Below are 25,233 nucleotides of genomic sequence, written 5' to 3'. Positions count from 1 at the left end.
ACTGGGGGCGACACGGTCGGAAGGCGGTGCAGGGCACCCCCGGGTTTCACACAGCTTTATTCCGATGCCCTTTGGTAAAAATACACCGCTAGTTCCTCGGTGGAGTTGGAGGCCCCGCGGGTGCCCGCACAGAGGCTCAACAAAAGGAAAACCGCACATCTATAGCCGGCGGGGATTAATCCCGCCACCTCACCCACGCCAAGCGAGCGCCCTGCGCTCCAACAATCTCCCCTCGTCATCCCGCCTCCCACTTCTCCCGCATGCGCTACCGGGCTACACCACCTCCACGCGCCACTAACTTGTTGCCAGGCAGTTTGGCGGCGACGCCCCGCCCTACGGGGCGCGGCTCTGCGCGCCGGCCAATGGCGAGGAGCAGGGGGCAAGGCTGCAGGGAGACCGCCGCCACAGGCGCCTACCCCTCCCGCCGCGGCCTCCTACCGGGCCTGAGCGCTGCCGCTCTGGATTGGGCGGAAAGGGTTTATTTTTAAAAGGAACCTGCTCTTTCTATTGGGCGAGGGAAACGCCTGTCAAGGGGACGTTTCCTTGTTGCCAAGTCGGGAAGGTGGGAAGGGAGATGCACCCGCTCCATGCGTTGACTGGCCAACAGACAGTCGAAAGCCCGCCTCCATCCTCGTTCGACCCTGTTGCAGTCGCGTAGCTGAGTGACTGACATCCGCCAGACTGCCAGTGAGAGGCCGAGCTCTGTACACAGCCCAATAGAAAGGCGTGAGCCGAGGAGGAGGGCGGTTCTGGGGCGGCATGATTGGCAGACGGGGCGGAGGGAGAGGAGGGCTCGCAGGCGCTGATATGTCCGCCATCTTGGAGCGTCGGTGATGGTGGCAAGCGGTGGCTTTCCCGCCTGAGCGGAGGCAGCCGGGGGCCTGTGGCGGGGGGACGCGCTTGCCAAGGTACGGGTTGGGTAGCGGTGGCCTCTCCCTGCCGCCGCTTCGGGCGGACCGGCGCGCCGGCGGCGGCTCTTCAGTGGTGGCGCGGGCCTGGCGCCTGCTCCCTTCCGCGCGGGGGGCTCTAGGCGCCGCCTGGCCGGGGCTGGGGCCTGGCGGGGCTGCTGGGGCCTGGCGGGGCTGCTGGGGCCTGGCGGGGCTGCTGGGGCCTGGCGGGGCTGCTGGGGCCTGGCGGGGCTGCTGGGGCCTGGCGGGGCTGCTGGGGCCTGGCGGGGCTGCTGGGGCCTGGCGGGGCTGCTGGGGCCTGGCGGGGCTGCTGGGGCCTGGCGGGGCTGCTGGGGCCTGGCGGGGCTGCTGGGGCCTGGCGGGGCTGCTGGGGCCTGGCGGGGCTGCTGGGGCCTGGCGGGGCTGCTGGGGCCCGTTGTGCGCGGTGTCCCCTCGCACCACTGAGCCCGGAGCGCCCGGGCCAGCGGCGGTTGCGGGGTGCCGCGGGCCTGGGCGCCACGGGTAAGGCCCGGGCCGCGCTGGAGGGAGCCTTGCCCGTCTGCCGCCTTTTTTTTTCCCGCGGCCGTGACGTTAGGTCCTTCGGCAGCTGCCTCGAAGCTTTCTCCTGGCGTCTGTGGCGCTTCATCCCGGGTGGGGAGCCGGCCGGCAGCCGCGGAGGGGCGGGGACGTAGCCGCAGGTCCGCGGCAGCTTTTGGGCATGGAGGGTTGGCGGCCTAGCGCGGCGCGGGTCGCGGCGCGGTTGGGTATGGTGGGCGGTGCATTGTTCCCCGGTAGACTGGAGAGGCTGCGAACTGGGTGAAGTGTTCTGTCGAAACGGGGGAAGCGAGCTGCACTGCTCTCCCCCGGCAGTCACTTGTGCCGTTATTGTAACTTTATTCTGGCTTCACTGTTATCTCTCGGTAATAAAACAGATAAGCCTTGCTGGTAGCTAATTTTGCGTTCACTTTCCTTCTTTAAAATCAGTGCCCCAGTATTCCTGTGAGGATGCTACTTTGGGGGGGGTTTTGTTGTTGTGTGGTTTGTAGGGTGTTTATTAGTTCTGTTGTTTTTGACAAGGAAGCTTCTTTCAATTATAATTTTTTAAGAGCATAGCAGTGTTTGGAAAGCTTTAACTGCTGTTAAATACATTTGGCAAAATCTGACTTTGAACCTGCCAATTCTTTTGATTTTGTTTTGCTTTAGTTATTAAGAACTTTTCGAAGTGCAAGAGGGAATTAGTGTTACAGGCTTGTGTCTTCTGTGACATAAGTACAGCTAAGGCTAAAGATCGTCTTCATCAGGAAAAATGTTATTTAAGTTAGAGCAGTACGAGATTTTGAATAGGTGTGTTGCTATTTTTAAAAAGTGTTCTGAGTGGAAGAATACACCAAACTTAGGAGTGGGTGCATAGCTTTAGGAAGTGTTCCTTGTGAGATGTTGACAACTTAAAAATGAAGGGTTGTGTTACTGCTAGTGGTGTTCCATAAGTTAAAAATCTTCAGTGAAGGAGTCTAAATGTACTCTAATGGTGTGTTTTGTTTGGTTTTGGTCTTGATGTTTTGTTTTTTTTAATTGGTGAATGTTAAGCTGGTCTGAAATTTCCAGGTAGTATGTAAAGTAGCTTGTGAACTGCACAAATACGTGTGCTCTTTTTATTATTTTTTTTGTTTCTGGCATGCTGGAAGATGGGAAGCCTCCCTAGTTCAGTGTTCCGCTGAACATGAGCCAGCAGTGTGCCCAGGTGGCCAAGAAGGCCAATGGCATCCTGGCCTGTGTCAGAAATGGTGTCAGCGGGAGCAGGGAGGTGATCGTGCCCCTGGACTTGGCTTTGGTGAGGCCTCACCTCAAGTGCTGTGTCCAGTTTTGGGCCCCTCTCTACAAGAAGGATGTTGAGGTGCTGGAGAGGGTACAGAGGTGGTCTGCCAAGCTAGTGAAGGGCTTGGAGCATGTCTCATGTGAGGAACGGCTGAGGGATCTGGGGCTATTTAGCCTGGAGAAGAGAAGGCTGAGGGGAGACCTTATTGCTCTCTACAGCTACCTGAAAGGGGGTTGTAGGGAGGTGGGGGTCGGTCTGTTCTCCCTAGTAACAAGCTGCACCAGGGAAGGTTCAGGCTGGAGATTAGGAAGAATTTCTTTACTGAAAGGGTTGTCAGGCATTGGAACAGCCTGCCCAGGGAGGTGGCGGAGTCACCGTCCCTGGGGGTGTTTAAGAGACAGGTAGATGTTGTACTTAGGGACATGGTTTAGTGGTGTTGGTAGAGCTAGGACAAAGGTTGGACTCGATCTTGGAGGTCTCTTTCAACTGAAACTGTTCTATGATTCTATGATTGCAGTTACTTGAAATGTGACGTTTATTTTCAATACCACATACATTCTGTGATTACTTAGCTCTGTGTTACTTATTTATGGTTTCAGTAGTGAGGCATGGACTAACTGTAGCTTGAAGGATAATATTTGTATGATCTTGTATAAAATACAGAGTTATCTTTCAACATGTAACTTGTTAACGAGACTTCAGTGAGGCAAATATGGTATCCAGTTGCCATGTTTATTTCTTGACAGTTTGTAGTTCTAAGTACGTGTTTAAGTTCACCGAAGTGATTTGTTTCCTCCGTCTATGATTCTGCTTGCACATAGGTGGTACTTCACGCTTGCTTGCTGTGTGACAACCAGAATGCATACGCGGTGTTGGATCTTGCACTTTGTGAGTTACTGAAGGAATTTATCTTCTAATACTACTAGAAGATTTTATTTTGGCCAGAGGAACTGCTGAAGAGGTCTGATTAGAATGAACTTAAGGAAGACGCTGAGTTAAAATGAAAGTTGTAGTTTAAAAATTCAGGAAAAGTAGCGTGTTTAACAGGAATGTCTTTACAGTTGTGCATTGTAGCTTCTTTGCAAGCAAGTTAATTTGTATGTAAACTCCTGTGACTGTAGTATCTTTGGATTCTTTTAAATGTGAGTCAACTAGCCATTTTTATTCCCTTGTGGAATTCAAGATGCTAAGTAGTTTGTGTGTCTCTTCACAATACTGCCTGCAAACTGTTCACTCTGCTTCTGTGGACTCGCTGAAGTGAGAAAACATGATTTTCCTTCGGAACTCTTCTCTTGCACTTAACAGAGGTGATACTGTAGCCTGTATACCCATCAGAGAATCAGATGGTGTTTTAAAAGTGAAATTCAAGTGAATTAATAGAATGGAATCTCTGTTTAGCAGTATTAGAGCAGATAATTATGTTTTAGTTCTAGTATTAACAGATGGTTAGAGAGTGAACTCTTGTTTGCTCAACAGCTTTGCTTCTCAGCTTAAGCTTGAAGTGCATATCCTATGAAGTGCTGAAGAGCTGGCTCAAAAACCACCAGTATGGGATTGAGACAGTGAGAAGGGAGAATTAATTTGCAGAACTGTCTGGTCCACTTTTCTTTCTCCCCATTGCTGTCCTTTCTTGTCCAGGTGCTTAAAAACCCTTGAAGTATTTCCTAAACTCTGCAGTTAGTTACGATCACTCTGTATCAGTATATTGAGGTAAGAGATCTCTAGCTTCAGCGTTCCAGCATACTGCGCAACATCCCCGTGGGTAGGAGGCTTGCATGTCTGCTCTCCCGTATAACGGGGTTGATTTGTGGCCTTGGGAAGTCACGATGGAAACCATGGCTTTTCTTCTTGGGCAGAAGAAGCACTACTATGAACATAGTGATCTGTTTCTGTAGTGAGGCAGGAGAGGTCTTAAGCATCTTGTCCGCTCTCTGGATGCGGTCTCATAGTAGCACCTTCATCTGTGACCCTTAAGATTGCTGTGTACTCCATATTATTTCATATGCTGGATTTAGGAATAGTTTGTTGTCTCAGAGTAGACACTACATCCAAATTCTAGAACACCAGATGTCTGATTGGATTGTCCTGAGAGGAAGAAGTGGAGCCATTGTTTTGGCAAAACCCTCTACAATAATAAAACAAGTAGGAGTAAATGAGAAATAATATCTCTCTTGTCTGAACTTATTTTGTCAAGTTGGAGGAGAAGACCAAAGAACTTGAGAAGCTATTTAGTGGTCACATTTGATCCTGGTGTTTTTGGGGTGGGAGGCAAGCCTGAAAGATTAATCAGAAAATAAGTACAGAACGTGAACATAAGGTTGAAAGCTTTACATAGCATGTTTAATTGTTTCTGTCGTGTGTCAGGGTGCCAGCATCTGTTTTAGAAACCATATGCTACTAAGCAACTGAAGGAAAATGTTTTTATGCTCTTGGATGTTACATGCAGCTCTCTAGCTAGCTTGGGACCCTTCTCAGGAAGTGGGATGGACTGAATGGATAGGACGGGAAGACATTTGGTGTAAGCTGTTAACAGCTTGCTTGTTTGTGGAATAGTTCTTCACACAATATTGGGAAAAAAATTGTTACTGTAAAATACAAGACTCGTCATGACCTTTGCTTATTTAATAACTTGAAACATGCTTCTTGGCACTTTGTGGAGGTAGTATATGTGATTTGGAGTGTGTGAAAATTTTCCCGACTAACCCTTTGACTGTTTCTTTCTTCTTGCTGTTGTTCTATATAGTCAGCCCCTAATCCTCTTACGTGGCTGTGTCTCTTTCTCTTCCTTGGGACTTAAAAACTTGGAATGCCCAGTGACAAAGTCTGTGCAGTGTGTTGCCTGCCAGCCATGGGTGTGAATGCCGAAAGGACCTCAGAGTACAACTGTGTGGAACCGTGAAGCTGTAACACACTCGCGTGGAGGGATGGGGTGCAGTGCTGGGCGAGTTGGCAAACTGACTCAGGGCAGCACCTCTGCGGTTGGTTAAAGGTCCGAAGGGAGGCGCAGGTTTGGGCACACAAGCAGAAACTGCCCCATAGTGAGATCAGAGGGTTGGTTGGTTTCCTTGGAGGGAGTTTGGAGAACCTTTCGTTTTGCCTGAGATGATTCCAGGCATTTATACACAGGCTCCAGTTGTGCATCGGCAAGGAGATGGAGTATGTGGCCTAGTGGTCTCCATCCTGCGTCCACTAGGTGTTCTGGAGAATGAACACTGAAAGACCACAGACCAGCTCATGTCACTTGTGCCAAAAGATACTTTTCAGCATGAAGAAAACTGAAGCCTTTTTAGGATGACCAGGCAGGTCCTCGGTGAGGCTGGCGAAAGGGCCATGTAATTTCCGGTTTCGTAACAAGTCATAGTTGGGATTGAGGATGAAAACTTCCAAGGTGCTTTTTGTTTGTTTGGTTGTTTTTTTTTTTAGTAAAAACTAGTGACTTTCTGTGTTCTACAACATATTTAATAAAGTCAGAAACAATTCCAGTACTAAAAGCATTCTCGTTGTTGCTATGTATCAAGTGAATCCTAGGCCTCTCCTATTCCTGCTGTGCAGCGGCACAGTCCCTGCTGTCAGTGGCTATACGCAGTATTTCTAGCTGGATCTGAGCATGTAAAGGAAGATTGTGTTGTGCAAATTTAACTTCTACTAGCGCTTTTTGACGTGAATCTCATTATTTTCCAAAATAGTAGTAGAGAGAAAGATGCTTTCTGTAGATGTACCTTATGCTGATCTAAAAGCGCGAAGCCTAACATATTCATTAATGGTCTTGGTGAAGGGACAGAATGCACCCTTAGTAAGTTTGCAGATGACACCAAGTGAGGTGGGAGGCTCTGCAGAGGGACTTGGACAGGCTGGGTCGATGGGCCAAGGCCACCTGTATGAGCTTCAACAAGGTGAAATATCGGGTCCTGCCCTTGGGCCACAACAACCCCAGCAGCGCTACAGGCTGGGGGAGGAGTGGCTGGAGAGCTGCCAGGCAGAGAGGGACCTGGGGGTGCTGGTTGACAGCTGGCTGAACATGAGCCAGCAGTGTGGCCAAGGCGGCCAATGGCATCCTGGCTTGTGTTAGGAAGAGTGTGGCCAGCAGGGGTAGGGAGGTGATTGTCCCCCTGTACTCAGCATTGGTGAGGCCCCACCTCAGTTTTGGGCCCCTCACTCCAAGAAGGACATGGAGGTGCTGGAGAGAGTGCAGAGGAGGGCAACCAAGCTGGTGAAGGCCTAGAGAATGAGTCTTATGAAGAGTGGCTGAGGGAACTGGGGCTGTTTCGTCTTAAGCAAAGGAGGCCGAGGGGAGACCTTACTGCTCTCTACAACTGCCTGAGAGGACCTGTAGAGAGGCAGGTACTGATCTCACAGGTAATTCTCACAGATCTCAAAGGTTTTTCCAACCTGAGTGATGCTGTGATTCTAAGACACTAGTCTTCGGTTAAGTGACGCACATTGCTCGCATGTAGTAGTGCCCTGATTGATAGATAAATCAAGGGTAGGTTGGTAACGTTTCAAGTAGCGCTTTATACAGTGGTTGTGCACAGTGCTAGTACAGATGTGATTACATTTTTTTTTTCCTCCATTGTGCTGTAACTGGTTTGAGCAGTAGAGTTGGAGCAGAAAACAAGGGGTAATAGACGTTTCTAACAGCTTGCCTTGCTTCAAATTGGTACTGCTTCAGGGCTGCTTGCACTGGGAAAGAAACATCAGCCACTGCCTCGCAGGGTGGATTTTTGCGTCTTTGTACCAGAGTGGTTATACAGTCAGTGTTTCTCATGTAGAAACTGTAAAAATACAATGCTGTTTGCTTTTATTTTGTGTAAGCGTAGTGGAAACAAGACTGATGGGATTTTTTTGTTGGATTGGTTGTTTTTGTTGTTTTGTTTTGCCTTTTTTTTTTATATATGAAGAGTTACAGTAAGGCAAAAATCATAGGTAGCATCTTGGTGGAAAAAACGCACTGTAACCTTCCCTCTAAAGCAGATGTAGGGTGCTCTTCATATTCTGTTCTTACTTACCACGTACTAGTTTGACCAGTCTCCAGTCTAAAGAGCTGAGCTGGAAACTTCAGGACTGGTTTGAACTGCAGTAATTCACATTACTTTTTCTGTTGCTACCTTGACAGACTTACCAGATATACAAGTGTCTTTGGAAGTTAACTCTTCTAGAAAATAATTAGTAGATTGCAATTTGCTTGAGAAGTTTAGCTGCTGTTACTAAACATCTTGAAAAAGAATGGGAAGTCTAGAGACAGAGCTGTTGTGGTAGCAGGAACAGACCCACTTCTGGGTGGGTGGGTTTCCTGCTGATGTTCTAAATATCTTGCACCTACAGGAAACTAGCTTTCATTTTGTGTTCATGTGGGTCAGCAGGTGTTCCTGATGGGAGTCCATTTGAAAATTGCAGCAGCCCAGGGGTTGTACTCCCATCTTCCGTGTTTGTGTCTCTCTGTTCTTCCTGGTGGTTACAAAGGAGGAGTTTGTCACTGCTCCTGGCAGTTCTGAGGGCTAGGAGTATATTTTGGTGTGTTTTCCTGCATGTGAGTGACAGTGTAGAAGTCAGACTGAACTGGCTATGAAGTCGTCAGCTCTTCCTTTCGGCTGTGGCAAGCAACCACTGACCAGAGGATCCTTCTGTTTGTGTGCTTGATGCTGATGATGGGCCCTCTGTTATAGCTTCAAGACACATTTAATGGCAAAAAGGTGGTGTACACTGAACACTGTATTTTCATGAAACTTGTCTGATAACAGGCGATAAGGTTAACATTAGTGAGAGTCTTACTGGTCAGCCTAAAAACCTAAGTGTGTCTCTTCATGCGCTTGCCTTTGCTGTAGTGGTTAATGTGCTGGTTTTGTTTCAACAAGTGGTGCTTCAAAGAAGGGAAACGGAGGAAGATTTGTAAGGGAATGCAGATAGAAATCCAGTAGTTGATGAAAGATGATGCAAGTCCACTGCAAAACTTGTTGGGTTCTGCAGGGTGTAAGAAGATAATTGCTGTCATGGCTGTAAGTTGTTAATAGCGTTCAGTGCTTAATTTTAATTAACTGTTAGACACTTGCAGAACTTCACAATTCTTTTTGACATCACAGAGTCCTTCCTGTTGCTTTCCTAGTGGTGTTATGGGATGTCTTTCCTCATTTAAAAGGGATCTACTTTGCCATCAGATTATGAAAGCTGTGTCTGTAATTCTGTAGCTGTATTGTTTTTCAGGCTAAGGCTCTCTTCTAGAGCCACTTATAATCCAAAAGCTTATAAATTTTGCTCTAAAACCAGTAATGTGTGATTTGGGACTAAACTTGCAACTTTACTCTTTCTCAACATATTAAAAATGTTTGATTGCTTTTATTTCCCAGTAGTTGTCTTATTAATGTGCAGGTGCAGTTGTCTTATTAATGTGATTTCAGTCATAGATGGACACAGACTTTTTTTCCTGTGTCTGTCTGTTCCAATATGCTCTCCTGCTATACTTAAGTATTACTTATTTATTTTGAGAGCAAAAAAACCCACCAAAACCAAACCTTGACGACTCTGAACTGAGTACCAGCCACACCTGGCTTGGATGCTTTGCTTCAAAAATGCAATTTTTAAATAGAAATTAATCCCTAACTCTCCAGTTACTGAATAGGGAATTTAGTTGCCCAGATTGAAATTGTGCAGATGGGATATTGAAGGTGGACCAAAAAAAAAAATAAATTCCAAATCTCTTACTTATGTGGGTGTCTGTGAAAAAAGTTTCAAAGTCTGAAAAACCCATAGGTTGTTTGATGTCTTTTGTACTGTAGGAAACACCTGTGGGTGGCTTATCGCTTCCATTCTAGGAAGAGAGCTTCCTTTTTGCGGCATGACAAAGCAATGGTCTTAATGCTTGTACAATAACTTTTTCTTTGAAATACCCTGGTCCAGTCCTCCCTTTCTGCAGACTCAGGAATTCCAAAGTTTAACTTGCACTCCTCAGAGAAGTATGCAAGCCGTGAGGCTGGAGACTAGAATGCAGTGGGTTTGCTTTCTCCCCCTCCCATGTTGAAATTGTAGCCTGGTGCAGCCAAGAATTAAGTTAATAGATGCAATAGAAAATTTGTAACTACGATACTGATCTTAACCTATATCCTTCCCTCTCATGAGGACATCTCAATGTCCTTTTTTTATTTACTGGAAATCGTGAAGATTAAGGTATTCTCTGGAAACGTGAATCGGTAGCTGTGATGTTGTGTAGTGGAGCAACTAAGCAGCAGAATGCAAGTAAAAATGGTAAATGTGTTTTACCATTAAGTGGGTTTTTATAGAGAAAAAAGTGATCTCAGTTTTTTTTTTATAGGAAAAACTGCGCGCGACGGCCAGTTGGAGGAAGGAATGGATGTGAGAAGTGTTTTGATGTGTTACTGTGGTGTAGCCCTCTCTTGAAAGGGCAGGGAGAAAATGCAAGAGGAAACCTAGCCAGTTGCAATAAGGGTCGTTCCAAACCAGCGCTGTATCCCTGAGCTATTGCGTGTTGTTGGAGTGGCTGATTTTACACTCCGTTTGCATGCATATATCAACACTCCGTTTGCATGCATATATTGGTGCACTTTTGGTATTACATGGTTGGTGATCACTTCAGTGTAAAGATTTAGAATATGAAAGTAATCTCCTTTTGAAAGCAGTTTTGAGGTAGACTTTTGAAATATTTGGGGTAGACTTGCCCTGTAGTTTGCTATTTGCAACTATGATCGAGTTCTGAAAGACGCTGTGTAACAAATATACTACTCTGATGCTCCGGAGAGGAGCATTGAAGTAGAGCTTTAAAAGTATTATTTTCAGGATTACAGAGAAAACAGAGTAGGCTTGGCATTTCCATATAAAACTTTGGCTTTTTTTTTGAGTAAGGTGCGTGTTGGTGTTGGAAGAAGGTGGCTTTTTCTGTTCGGCAGTCTTGATTTTTCTAGTATTGTCCATCCGAACAGGAAACTTCCATAGGAAGGCATACTTCTGTTCAGTGGAGGCACCAGAGGCATCTCCACCTGAAAAATGTGGTGTAACTGCAATGTGCATGGTTTATGAAAGCACAGCGTGGCAAAACTTGAGTTACTGGAGTGATTTGCTCCAAAATATAAATTGCCTGGGAAGTAGGGGAAGGAGGAAGCAAGATAATATTAACTTAATGGCCACTTCAAACTCTTACATGCAAAATGCCCTCTCAGTGATCAGTCACTATGTTTCTGGGTTTCTAATTTCTCTTTTAGAACTTATTTCTGCATATACCCAAATAAAAATGATAGTAGTTACATTTATGTAGGTGCGACTTGGTGAAATCTTCTCGTTCAAAGCTGTTTCTTCTTAGTTTTGTCAGCTGGGTCTCTCGGAAAAGTAAAGCTGGTCATGCCACTTTCTGTAGTTTTAGCTGTGTAGTGCTGAGTGCTCATGCTTTAAATAACATGGGGCAGGGGCTTTCTAGCACTTTATATTGCAAAAAATGGTAAAATGCTTGTGGAGGATATTGAATCTCTATTCAGCTGTCTTAATCTTTGAGTGATAAGGTAACCCAGCTCTTTGGCATCCAGTGCTTACTTGACATTCCATATGTATTAAAATATTTTTCTTCTCCAACTAAACTTATCCTCAGGATATCTGCAGAGACTATACAACTGCTTCACCACCTGTTTTCCTGGGTGGCTGCTGTGAAGGAGAGTGTTCTTACTTGGTTAATGGCTCACCTAAAGCCATAACATTGGCGCTAAACTACATTCCAGGTGGCACTAAAGCATTTGTCTAAATGCAGGTACCAAAGTTTAGATAAGCACGTATGGTAAAGTAGCATCACTTCCCTTCTATCCAGGTGCTGCTGCTGTATTTTATTTCTCCTGCTTGACATTGGAGTAACTTTTCTACTTTTGTCTTAGGGGTTATATTGATAAACCTGAAAATTTAGGGGTTGTAAAATTAAGTATAGATGGGACTTAAGCCTTTTGGTAAGTGAAGTCAAAATAGTAATCTTTCCCCAAGAGTAGATAAAAATCAAAGATTTATTTTAACCTGCTTAAAGATTAAAAGAGGAAATGTCTTCATTTTTTCTTTTCATGCTCAAGCCTCTTTGGAGGGTTGTTAGGGTTTGAAAAGCAAAACGTGTTCGTGATACCATCATGTTTAGAAGGGCGTTAGCCTGGGTATGCCTGCAGCGTGGGCCAGCTGGTGCTGTCAGTTTTCACAGGGTAGAGCAGCACAGAAATGGGTAGTATATTTAGTGACTCGCTTTCTGTTATCCTTATTAAAAGGGCACTCCTGCCTGACATTCAGAAAATGTACAACTGTCAAAATTTATTTTAATACTTCTGTAAACCTTAGCATGAGGAAAAGCAGGAAGATAATCTTGCCCATAACCTTCAACTAGTGCAGTTCAGGTAATGGGCAATGAAGATGCAGGTTACCTGAACAACAGGTCCAAGGAACCTTTAACGAAAGTGAAGAGTCAAGCAAGAAGTGACAAACTGCTTTGGATCTAATTTTGAAGTTGCTGTCTTCATGCGAGAGTCTGCTGGAATTCTGGCAGCAGCTATAGCTGGCTGGAGCTTCAGGAGGCAGAACACTCTCAGACTCCTAGAGGCTGTCGACTTCCACTTTGGAACTGCCAGCGATCTTGAGGGCTCTTTTGACCAAGAGTAAGGTTTTGCATAAAGAAGAAAGCTCATAACAGGCTGGAACACGCTGTCTGTGCAGAAGGAACACTGGTGTCCTGGTTAGGAGTTGCTGAAGTAAGCAGCTCTCTCCTACCTCCGTGTGTTTTCTTGTGCCTCAAAAATTGATTTGCATCCAACTTTCAAGGTCTAATCAACAAGGTGAAAAGGAGAATGAACTTGTTTATCTGAACAGTTAAAGGCTGTTCAGAGAAAAATGGGTGTGTTTACACAATACACTACAGTGTCTTGCTAGGAATGCCAAAGCCAATTACGCACGTGCTCTTATTTAGTGTGCTATGCCGGGTAGTGATTGGGGTTCAAGAGCTGTGTGGCCAGTTAGCCTGCTGTTGTACTGGGGTTGGTTAAGGGAAGTGAGAGACAGGGCTGAATGCATGATGCAGTTGTATTGCCTTCTGGTAGCACCGTTAGGGAATTCTTTGTCATCCTGTTGCCAAACACTGGTGAGCATGTTCAAACTGTAAGTCCTCTGATCTCTAGCCTGCTCTTCTTCAGCCCCATCTGGTTGAGGCAGAGTGGGGCAGATTGAGTGAAATACTGAAACCTAAAGCTGTGGCTCAGGTCATGCACAGCACCAGCGCAGCCACGGTAACTGTGTCCCTGTGATCTGATGGTAGTATCTTAGACTTGAAAAAAAAAATCCGAACCCACACGCTTTTTGAGAGTGGAACTGGAACAGGATAGAATAAATGCTTAAGAACAAGAAACCTCTGCTAAAATTCATACTTCTAACCTTAAGGCCATCTCAAGTTACAATAGTTTTTCCTTGAATGTTCAAACAAAAAAGCAAAGGTGCACTGCTGAAACAGTCGGTCAGCCTTACTGATTTTGCATTCCCAGAGTAGTAGTACAGGAATTCAGGACTCATTTAAACTTGCAGATTATCAGGTGGTTGAGACAATAGTAGAACTGATGTGGCATTGTCTAAATTCAGTCTTATGTGTCTTGTTCTTATTTATCATCAGATTCAGCAGAAATTTTACTCTGCATTCCTGCAGCAGGCCTAAGGCAATAGAATTTGGGGCAAAGATAGAAGAGACAAGTTCTGGTTGCTTTGTCCCTAATGGTGTGCTCCCTCTTACTTGGCTATGCTGGCCCTGATGATTGACAGACTCTTAGAGCTGTTTCAGCATGTGGACTTGGCAGAAAAACTCCTTCCCTCCTTCTTCTACTAGCTGCATTTGTCACCTCTTAAAGTACACTTTTCACTCAGAAATGACTTGGCAGAAAAGTATAGCCAGTGTCAGGGAGCCAACGGAGGGAGATGGCACGGCAAGGGGCAGCGTGGAGCTTCTCTGCAGAGCCAGCTTAGCCTCCTGCAGCCCTCCCCTCAGGCTGGATGGAATTTCAGTCCTGGTCCTCGCTCTGAGTGTGCATGGTGCCATTTCAGCATACAAACCTGTCCTTGAAGCAAAGCATTTGGAGCTGATAGCCAAAGCGTTCGAAGTTTTAAGTCATAGCATAAGCGAGCTCCTTCTTACAGGTTTAAAAGGTGGCTTGGTTATCATGCAAGTTGTCTTACAAACTTCATTAGTTCACAGATCGGAATTCTGGGCTAGATCAGATGCATCGATTTCTCTGCCGTTCAGCTATCTCCACCCTACCAAATTCATGATGGTGGGCAACATTTTAAGGCCAAGTCTCTTTTCGTTGAAGACTGTCTGTTCAAGGGGTTGTTTAAATAAATTTTTTTGCGAAGAGATGTTCCTGATCAACTTCTGTAGTAAGCCGTAAGACGTGAGTGTTCTAAGGAGGACATATTACTATTTTTGTGTTTCCCACCAGGCATTTGGAGAGGTGTGGTGAGGAACAATGATGAATCTTAAATGATGACTTCATAGTGCTCTGCCTTGAGGATTAACATTAAACAGTTTTGTGTTGCTAGACTATAACTTCGTTGGGGAATCTTTCTGGGCCAATAAACCAGTGGAAAAAGTGGGGAGAAAAAAAATCTGCTTTTTTTTTTTTTTTGACTTCAGCACAGTGTTGTATAAAAACAATTGCACTTGTTTGGAGTATGGTGTGGCCCACAGAGGGGCTAGAATTGAACCATGCAGTGGCCTGTGCTTCCCATTATTAGTTGCAGTCAAGACACATTTGTGTTTCTGAAGAGATGCTGGTGTTCTGCTGGGGGTTTTGTCAAACTGATTGCCCCCGTGGTGGGGGGGGGGGGGGTGCCCACAAAATGAAACCAGAATTCTTTTGCTGAGATTTTTTACATCACAAAACCCTAATGTTCTGTAGCAACTTTATTTCAGATATAGGAGTTCATATAAGTTAGTCTTTTGACTGCATGGAATGAATTACTGCAAGAGCAGCACTATTCAGTAGTTTGTAGTTCTTGCACTTTTTTACCAGGACACACAGATGTTGTGTTTGTCTCTATAAGCAGAGACCTGTTTAGTTTCAGTGTGGGGGCTGATAGAGATGCATGGAAGTGGTTTTAGAAGTAGACGTGTCCCAGTCCATGCGGCATCAATAAAATTTGTTTAGTCCTGTTTGTGGCAGCTGGTCACAGAGTGGTTAATGTCTCTATCTAAAAAAGTGTAAATAAAGTTAATCGGGTAATACTCTAGAACAGGCTTTACCGTGCTGTTGCACCTCACAGGAAGATGGCTGCTGCCCTGGGTAGCTGTGCCTTGCTTTATTTTTCGAGTATATAGAGATAAATGTGAGCATGGATATGTTCCAGTGACCATGAGCTTCCACAGTCTTATGTTTGGAGGTAATGCATGTGTACGTGACAGTACTTCATCCTGCCTTTGCCTGTTATCTTCAGGTTTAAATTTTTGATCCCTTCCGTTGCGGCCCCACTGCTCCCTGGCAGAAGTGCTGTGCTAATGGGGCTGAACTGTTGCTGGATGTGAGCCATCCCTGGATGCAGGAAGGCCAGATTTAAATAGACTTGAAACTCATTCAATCAGTCAATTCTTTCTCTTATTGTTTCAAGGAAAGGAGTCCTGTGGTTTTTCCTTTACCCATGCTGCATTCCTCTTCAATACATAATCCGTGCTGCGAAGGGGAATGGGCTGAGCCAATAAACCATTTGCACAGCTGAGTGGAAGTCTGTCTTTAAACCAGACTCTCTGCTCTTGTGGATTCAGAGGTGGACTGAAAAGGTTCTGATTGACCAGAGCAGGCGTCTGGTGGAGCACCCTTCCCAGGGTATGCTGTAGTACTTGCACTGCTAGGATCTTGTTATTTTTTATTACACTGGTGGTTTATTTTCCTATATAACCCTACTGTATTGAATTCAGAAGCTGACTGTTCTGTTGCTAAACGATGGTATTTTGTCACTGAAGTTTTCTTTTCAAACAGAAGGAGGAATAGAGAAATATCAGAAGGACAGCCTTGTAAGGGGAGTAGTAATGGTGGTTTTCATTTGGGTGGTTTTATTGGCAGTCGGAGTATCTGTGAGGAGTATGTTAAGAATTCATAAACTCTTCTGAAAGCACATTAAGCTCAGCAGCCTTCTTGTTTTGCTTCCGCGTGACCTAGTTGAGGAAGTGACGTCTCCCTTCCTGGAGTTCTGCTTTGGAACCTAGGTGTGCATTTGAAATGCAGAAATGATAACCAAGGGAACTCTACCAGAGCAATCAAAGTCCAGTGAACTTGTGTACTATTTCTGCTCCAGTTAGTCACTTGACTCACAAGGGATTGGCAAATCTACCAGACATGTAGACCTGAAGGTCTGTGGATGAAAAACACATGTGACCTTTGAAAATAGTGTGGTTGGTATAAGACATTGACCTTCAATTCGTGTGGGTTGGTTACTAAAATAGCCTTAGAGGAAGTTGCTTAGTGTTTGTGTATGTTAAGGCTTGGAGTCTTTGTGCTGTTGTGAGTAAAATGCAAATGTGGTGGCTTTTGTTCCGGAACTGTTGGAGGTAGCCAACAACACGGTATTTCAAGCCTCAGAACTTAATAGCCCTAACAAAGTTAAGAAAAAACACTTTTATTAGGTGATTGTTTAACTAGAATGCAAGAGTTTCTTTTAGTTTAAGAGGAATTTGTTTGTAGTATATACCTTTAGGTTGACAGAGGGTATCTATTAAATCATCTGCAAAGATGAGGAAACAGTCTGGAAGACACAGCTTCTTATCTTCAGCTAAGAAGGTGTACAGTTAAATCAGTCTCCCCTTGGGCAGAGTACTTGAAAGGCTTTTCGGGTGCCTAGCTGAAGATATGTTTGTGACACTCTGATAGCAGAGCTTTACAGCCAAATATTAGGTAGTCGCTGCAATGAATTAACAAACATGCCACTGTATTTGCTACCCTTTGTAGTTGCTAGTACTACTGCTTTTTTACCATGAAGAATATTACTCATGTTCCCAAAATAAGCAGAAGTCTTGTCTTGCTTGAAACCTGCGTTGAAAAGCAAAATTAAAAAGCTTTCTAACTGGTGGAAAGTGAAGGTGAATTTTTGTATTAGGAATGCATCTTACAACTACCAGAAACAGCTAGATCAGGGAGAAGCAGCAATTGATAGGATGCTTTTTCTTGCCGGTTTGGTGTTGGCCAAAGCACAGGCAGGTAAGTGTCACTGAAGCCAGTTATGGATATGTAATTAAGCTCTTTAATGTTCTGTTGCTTTACATTTAAAGGATTAAACTATCAAAAGCAGAGGTTATCTTAGTGTGGATTTCAGGTGACCGAAATGCTGTCTTAAAACAGCTGCTTGCTTTGTAAAGTCTGTCTGTGGACTTGTTTTTTTCCAAGTTAAACTGATTTCAGATTGAAACTGGCAGAATTGCTTATACAGACTTATGCCAAAAGCACTAACATTCTTAATGCTTGTACAGTTATTTCTGTGCAGGTTTGTAGGTAAATCGTGTGTTAATGTGACAGGAGAGTAGTTGTGAAGATAAAAAGACTGCTGCAAAAAACTCTAGTAATGGGTATTTCACATCTTCTAGATCGGAAGATGTTACTTCATATGAAATTGCTCGTAGTTTATAAAAAAGGAAGAAAAATCTGGATTCATGTTAGGTTCTATGGTCAAGCGCAGAATATAAAGGCAGTTTTTATTTGAGTAAGGTAATGAAGTTTCTTCCTTTGTCTCGCAAAAGTAAAAGGGATGTTTAATTAAAGATGGTTTAAAAATAAGTCTTTCGAATGACAACCTGCTTTTGAATTTATTCTCTGAGTATGCTGAACTGAGTGGCACTTTTCTTCCTAGCGTGTTATTTCCTTCTTCAGTTCATGTGTCTTATTCCCTGCAAAGCAATGCTTAGTATTCAAGCAGTTGTTGAGCTATTGAATAGAACCTGTTAACAGTATTAAATCATAAAATTTTTTTTTTGTCTTTGTAGGAAGAAATCTACTTCATCTAATTCAGTCCTAATTCAGTCCTGCTAATCTGCTAATACTGTAAATTGAAAGATTTTTTTGCTGTTGCCAGGATACCCTGTAATGGGCAAGGAGCCTCAGAGAGTACAAATCGTTCTGGTTTTTTAACTTTAAAAAAACTTTTGTGTTTAACAGGTAAGAAACTATTAAACTTCACCTACAGCAGTAGATTTAGCTTCTGCCTCTATAAAGCCTTCTCTTAAAATTTAAGTGGTTCCTGAATGCTTTAAGTTTTTCATGTCCCTGATGTCCGCTAAAGCTTATCTACCCGATTTCTGTAGGGTTCACGTTTACCATCTTCTGCGCTGCTCTTCCCTCTGTAGTTCAGACTTTGTGGCCCTTCCTTCCCTTTCCTTGCAGCTTTCTCCTCTCTACTTTCTAGCTGGCTGTTTCTAACTTTGCTTTTTAACCCACCCTGCAGTTGCACTGTCTTCTTTCTCTACCCTGCTTCGGCCTTACAGTGAGAATCAAGGGTCCTCTAGACACACTGTTGTGGTTCTTCTATTTGTTTTACAGGGAACATGTTTTAAAGTGTTTTGGGTTTGTGCCAGGAGGTGTATCTGCTGCCCAGCCTCCAATTCTTTGGAAGAGTTTCAAAGCAAATGTGTTCATGAACTGACATATATTAGGTATGAATGATGTGTAGCACTACAGGTTATTATATTCAAGTATGGTAATAGTGTCCTCTGCAATTGAATTTTTGGTACTAAACTGCATGCTTCAGTGTAAAATTGTGTTCTGGGTAGCCATGTATTGTTTAGCTTGCTTCTTGTATTACGGAACCATCTGCCTTTCTCAGTGCATAGGTATCTTTGTTTCCATTTTGAAGATAATTGGGAGAATTCAAACGATGAAGAATCTAACTGAATTCCGTTACCAATGAGTATGCTAAAGGTGTAAATGTTTGGTGGAGTTACTGGAAAATGATTGATCTTTTCTGCTTGGGCAGGGGGGGATCAGTGTCTAATTTATAGTTATTGCAGGTAATTAAGATCTGTATTTGTTAACACTTATTAAACCGTGGTTTGAAACAGTGTCAGAATTGACAAGGATACATTTGTTGCTTGGTATAAAATTGCACCTGTAACTTCATTGCAAACTACAGCTGATTTTTCTACTTTTGCTGGACAGCTGTGACCTTGAATTTTGCGGGATTGGTGTCATTGAGTAAACATTAACTAGTTTTTACTTGTTTATGTACTTCAGCATGTCAAAGCAATCAATTAGTGGGGCATTCAGTTATAATGAGGGATGGTGTATATGCACATGATGGATAAGTTATTTATATATTATGTAAAATAAAAATACATATTTATAGTTCTGACCCAGATAGAAGTGCAGCTAGTGCGCATAAATAAGGGTGAAAGTGATTTTTACTTCTATCGCAATCCTCAATGGTTGTGCAAGGATAGCAGGCTCCCTGTTCCCTTGTCTGACAAGGGGGTGAAAGGCCCTACTTATTAGATGATTTACATCCCCATTAGGAGAAGGAGGCAGCAGCTGTTAGAGGATGTTATGAAAGTTACTGTGTCTTCATACTGTTTTCTGATGCGTTTCTCTCCCAGTCAAGAAAAACTACCACATAGTACCAAATTTTGCTTGCAGGAGTGTGTAGTTACCCTCTCAAAATACCATAGATAGCTGAGGCCGTATGTGCTGTAAAGGAGTGTAATGGCTGGAAGGAATGGTATCTGTTACAAGCTTAAATTGTACATTATTCAATGAACATGCTGAAGTGTTTCTCTTGTGTTCTGAAATATTGCTTGGTTACTCGAGAATTCTTGATGATGTCTGGGAGAAGGTGCAGTGTTCTGGGTTTTTTTTGGTGTTTAAGTGAAACTTTACCTGCAAATTGTTCAAAATGCTGAAATGTTGCTGGCTTATGTACAAAGAATGATCCCCCCCAGTTCCTGACTCTTACAGCTTAATGAGGGTAAGGTCTTAGTAAGGTGATTGTAGAAGCATAGAATAGTTTGGGTTGGGAGGGACCTTTAAAGGCCATCTAGTGCAGCCCCCTGCAGTAATCAGGGACATCTTCAGCCAGATCAGGTTGCTCAGGGCCCTGTCCAGCCTGGCCTCGAATGGCTCCAGGAATGGGGGCATGTACCACCTCTCTGGGCAGCCTGTGCCAGTATTTCACCACCCTCACTGTAAAAGATTTCTTCCTTACATCTAGTCTGAATGCACCCCCTTTTAGGGGTAAAACCATCACCCCTTGTCCTGTTGCTACAGGCCCTGCTGAAAAATGCCCCCACCTTTCCTGCAGGCCCCCTTTCAGTGCTGGAAGGCTGCTCTAAGGTCTCCCCAGACCCTTCTCTTCTCCAGGCTGAACAGCCCTAGCTCTCTCAGCCTGTCCTCACAGGGGAGGTGCTCCAGCCCCCTGAGCATCTTCGTGGCCCCCTCTGGACTCACTCCAACAGGTCCGTGTCTGTCTTGTGCTGGGGGCCCCAGAGCTGGACGTCCCACAGACAGGAACGGGAGGTGCAGCCAGCCTGTGCGAGGTCTCCCCGTGCTCCACGAAAGAACTGTTGATTTGTTTTATCTCCTTTTCAGTATCTCTTCTAGTTTTCTTTGTCCGTTTGGAACTGGGAGGACTAAGACTGTTTGTGTTTGAAATATGGGTGCAATGTGTATTGAAGTGTTGAGGTAGAGGTGTTTGTATTTTGTGTTCTATTACATTCCTTTTCATTTGAAACCATCTATTGTCTCCCTCCTCCACAAAGTTTCTTTGAAACTTCAGTAGCTTATAGTAACAAAAATGTAACTGTTAGTGTAAGTAGTGGAGTATTTATCAAAAATGAATTTCCACTAGGGCTCACATTTGTGGACTGAACAGGCTGTTCTGACACTGAAGAGACTGGTACATCTTACTTCGTGTTCACATGAGATTTTTGTTCTATGTCAGATTGATCTTACATTTTGTTTTAAGAAACGTGGAAACTGTACCATGAAAAATCTCCTGCATTACTGCTTTTATTTTTTATTTTTTTTTTAAATTTGTGATTGCTGGATGTAAAGTAATGTAGTTAAATCTAGGGACTTGGAACAGTAACTTTTATCCTTCTAGCTAAAAACACTATGAACATCACTGCTTTAATTGAAAATAAATTTATTTTCAAATAGATTACTGGGTAAGTATAGTCTTTATTGTATCATTTGAAGTATTTAGAAATAAAACTAGGGAATAGTTCAGAATAGAGCGGAGTTTTTACTTTAAAAACATACTATTTTAATGGGATAGAAGATAAAGAATTCCTTATTTTTCACCTGAACTCTGAATGCAGAAGCAGCAATGTAAGTGTCTTGCTGTATATGAGAGATTCTTGCATTCATCAAGTGGAAAAAGTGAGGAATTTAGTTATGGCATAACTGTATATGGCTATAAATTACCATTACGTTATTGAAAAGACCTGTTTTGGTCCAGATCTTCAACCTGTAACGCGGGTGTCTTATTTTTCTGTGTTATTTTGTTCAAATTGCCCTTGATTTCAGACTAAATGCGTAAGTGCTTAATTTTCCCACTGGCTAGGTCTTGGGCTGTTTAATGCTTTGAGGAGCAGTGAGGGATGCTCTGGGTGGGTGAAAGGGGCAGTTAAAAAGTAGCCCTGTGAGTGCCCTGTCTGTCAGTCTGGGTGCCTGGAAGGTCTGTTTAGCTCTGCAATTTTGTCAGACATGCGCTAGTGCTTAGCTTTGTTTTGAACAGATGGGCCATTTCCAGTATTAAAATAAGCACTTTATAGCTGCCGGTATGGTGTCTGACTGATGTCCACTGTTTGGAGAAAGGGGGGAAAAAAACCCAACAAAAACCCCCTCAAACCCAAACACACAAAAAAAAACCCCGAAACAAAATTGGAAACAAACATACTCGGGGACTACCTGGTTGAGGTTCTGTGATGGTGGCCAAAAGGCATGCTTACCATTTTAAAGAAATTGCTTAATGCATTTGAAGGTCTTAAAAATGTTAGTAAATTCTCTTTTAATGATAAAGAGATAAATTTATCTTCATCATTACTTTGTCCTTCCGCAAACCCAACTGTCTTTTTGGGTTTTGTAAGGCAGCGGATTGTGTGCGTTGGAAATGATTTTGCCATTAAGAAATGTAAGACTTCTTGACCGCCTGTGGTGGCACAGAGGACCCTTTGGTGATCGCTCCCCTTGCATCCAGCAGCGAAGTTGCCCTTTGTTGGTTGCTGCACAGGAGTTGTAACTGCCTGTTTCGCTGAGGCAGGCTAGGCTGCACAACGTAGGGCGAGTTTCCATCATGGGAAAGTTCCTTTGTGCAAAAGTAACTGTTGGGGTTTTTTTAATCTGTGCACTTGACCGCTATAGTAAGAAAATAGGATGGTACATAAAGAAAATTGACAGTTATATGCTGAGTTTAGTTTTTTTTATGATGCCATCCTTGTTACAACTCTGTGTAGCATTTCTCAGACTTTCATGTATTACAGAATCTTCATCTTGACACTGATACACTTTTTTAAATTAAAAAAAAAAACCAAAACAGTTTCCCTTGCTTGAAAAATGAAACTGGATAGCGATGTAAAATCTGCAGAGTTCCTACTGGAAGCTCTATATATGCTTTTAACATCCAGTCATCGGGTGAAGGGCTTGCTGAGGGCCTTTTGTCTTTCTTCCTGCACTGGTCCCAGTGTCTGCTTGTAGCTACCGATACTCAACTGTTAGGTAGCAGTATCAGGTACCAAGCTGAAAATAACTCCTTGCAAAGGGTGTTTCTCATGTTTGTTTTGCCCATGTATGATGTTTAAAAGTTTAGCTTAAATGACCAGCTTACTTTAATAGCTTTTGTATTTACTGAAAGGACTTCTGAGTGCTTCAAAATAACAAGTCTGTTTTGCAAAAGGTTCAATGTAGGAGACGTTGTCCAAAATTAAACTCTATGCTTATCTGACTGGAGTTCACATCTGCCTCCTGTAGCTCGAGAGCAGGAATGGCTGTGTTCAGGAAAGGTGTTTGACAGAGGTGTCTGCCTCAAGCTACAGAGAAACTTACTGGTACGATTGCTACAAACTTTTTTTAATGGAGATGCCAATTGAGCATTTGGCCTCTAGAAAAACCCACAGACTAGTTACTGTTAAACAAAACAGAGTGTTTTCTTCAGCTGTAGTAGGTGAAAGACTTTTTCTGTCTGGAAGGATAGGTTCTAAGCATTATTTCTTTGCTCTGGCAAACAATTGGAGTGAGAATTTCGGTTACCTGCATCTCAGAGCAGTTGACAGGCTTTCTTCATTTTGGTGAACCATTTTCTTTCAGATTTAAGTCAGGGATTTGATACATGGAGTGTTATTTTAGCATTCATTCAGAGAAAAATGCTGTCAATATTAACTAAGAAAACAAAGCAATATTTCTCTGAATTCCAGGTGTTCCTTAGGATCTTGAATTGTCATAACTTGTACATCAGCAAGTTGAGGTAAACTTTCAGAAGTATTGCTCCTGTGAATTGGAAGTCTGTCAGTCTTGTTGGGAACTTCCAGAGATTATCCAAAGCTAACTCAAGTTACAAAAGACAGTCAAGTATCTGCAGCAGCTTTACTGTCTTTAACAATCTTTCTTCCCACATCTGAAAATTTCTAGTATTGTCCTAGATTATTTTGCTTCTTGTAGTATCTAATCTTGAGCATGTGTCGTATTTGGCAGTCTTTTGCATCCTGCATTGAATCCAAGTTGTGATTTTTTTTTTTTTTTTTTCCTGCTCACCCCTTGGCAGTAACACCACCCAAATGACCTGTGGAGATTATTGTAAGTTTGCAGACAGCGAAATGTTGGGAAGAGCACCCCTAATTTGTGAACATAAGGCCTAATTCTGAGACTGTTAATGGGACTGGAATTTGAAAAAGCATTGAAGATAATTGAAAATTTAAGAATTAGTAGGTTTTGGGAGGGAGGGTAGAACAGTAGGCTGTGGGAAGAATAACAATAGCTTTTGGGTTTGAAAACTTCCAGTCAGGACTGTGGTAGGCTGATTCTAGATTGTTGCGAGTGATAATGCCTAAGAAAATTCTCTTCTCTTCAGGGTTCCTGGACTTCCTCTTTGGCACTTTTTATGTTGTTTATTTTTCCTTATTTCAAAGGACCTGGGCTCCTGTTGAAAAGTGATGGAATAATCTGGCCGGCACCTGACATGTTGAGGGAGCAGCCCCTAAAAGAGCTTGCCTGGGAGACAGTTTGTGAAATAACGCAGTAACATGTTTGCAGTAGTATGCTTCTTTTTTTTTTTTTCTGTTGTTGCTATTTTCCATTGTTGAATTTCTCTTGAAATAAGTAACTGAGAAATACATTGAAGCTACTGAAATGAGCTTTAATCACTGCAGAGGGATTTACATCTGGAATTAGCATTGATAGGGGTTACTTGCAAGGATGCTACTTTCACATTTCACTAACTGGGGCAAGGGGAGGGATTCGATCTACTTTGTAGAGGCTTTAAAAAAAAAAAAAAAAATCCTGTGACTTTAATAATATGCTCCTTTCACTTGCCTACAGTAAGTTTCTGTGTAGCCTGAATACCCACAAGCTAGTGTTATTAATAACATCTTTGTATAATTTGATTTAAGCTAATTTATGAGATCAAGTGTTTTGAATCCTGCTTGTAAACTTGCTAATACTTGCAGTAGAACAGAATTTTTTCTCTTTCTTTTTTTTTTTTTTTTTAAACCACTTAATCCTTGCATGGCATCTCAAGTGACTATAAATACTGATAGTGCAATTAAAATTATCTAGGCCTTTTCCTGATTGATTTTTGACTCAGATATCTTTAAACAGGGGCTCTGTAATCTAGGGGTGGTTACGTGTGCTTGACGAAAGCCTAAGCAAAGCAAAGTGGTATTCAGTGTGTAATGGTTAAAGCCACAAAAACCCTAAAAGCAATCGAAAGCTCTCCATTGTGAATAAACCAGCCTTTTCAATATTTGGGCCAAATACTGGAAGTCTTGCTAATGAAGAAAGTCGTAAGGGTTTTGCTGGATCCTTGGACTTGTATCTGTTTTCTAAACTGCTCAAGTCCTAAATTTGACACTTCACTGTTCTAAGTAGATGTAGTGTGCATGTTGAATCCATTTTAACCTGGAAATAAATGCTTAAAGCTGTCTGCCTCTTAGTTTGCGTAAGAATTAGATATTTCTATTTCAGTTTTTGTAGGTTTTTGTAAGACTGTATGACAAAAGCATAGTTTGATTGTTGTCTTCAAGCTTGCCCCTGCGTACAACCTGCAGCTTTACAGAAGTGTTCTCACTAAAATAGTGCTGTTCACCTGCATTCTCTGTGGTATCTACCTGTGCTGGCAGCTGATTGTGGTGCTAATACACAGCAGTAATTAACATATCGAATTAGTCCTTCACACTTGGAAGGCAATTACTAAAGGAGCAAAAGGAGTGTTTCTTATTTAAATGAGTACTGCTCAAAACTGCTGCTTCCAACTGTAAGGAAAGCTTCTTGTGCTGTTCTCTAGCATCTGTAGTATCTCTTTCAATTCACTTAAATTCTGCATTCACCTAAGACCAGCTGATACTGT

The 25,233-nt window shown here is 43.1% G+C and overlaps 1 protein-coding gene across 12 annotated transcripts in view; it reads left to right on the top strand.

Moving 5' to 3' along the window:
- Nucleotides 1–834: 834 nt before the first annotated feature.
- PPP6R3 (protein phosphatase 6 regulatory subunit 3) overlaps nucleotides 835–25,233 on the top strand; it is a 65,577-nt gene continuing 41,178 nt past the window's right edge. For 9 of the 12 annotated variants that reach the window (XM_086472094.1, XM_086472093.1, XM_086472092.1 and 6 more), the window contains exon 1: nucleotides 23,884–23,923. In XM_086472094.1, the coding sequence (XP_086328220.1) occupies nucleotides 23,912–23,923 (12 nt within the window). In that variant the 5' untranslated portion in view covers nucleotides 23,884–23,911. Of the gene's footprint in view, nucleotides 909–17,822; nucleotides 17,844–18,288; nucleotides 18,338–23,883; nucleotides 23,924–25,233 lie in introns of those variants that run through there. The other 3 variants (XM_086472085.1, XM_086472086.1, XM_086472084.1) reach the window with 3 other exon arrangements.

The sequence above is a fragment of the Leptosomus discolor genome, chromosome 12 (genome assembly GCF_034619465.1).
Source record: "Leptosomus discolor isolate bLepDis1 chromosome 12, bLepDis1.hap2, whole genome shotgun sequence".
NCBI lineage: Eukaryota > Metazoa > Chordata > Aves > Leptosomiformes > Leptosomidae > Leptosomus > Leptosomus discolor.
Note: the sequence above shows the minus strand (reverse complement) of the source record. Positions and strands in the feature narration are given on the sequence as shown.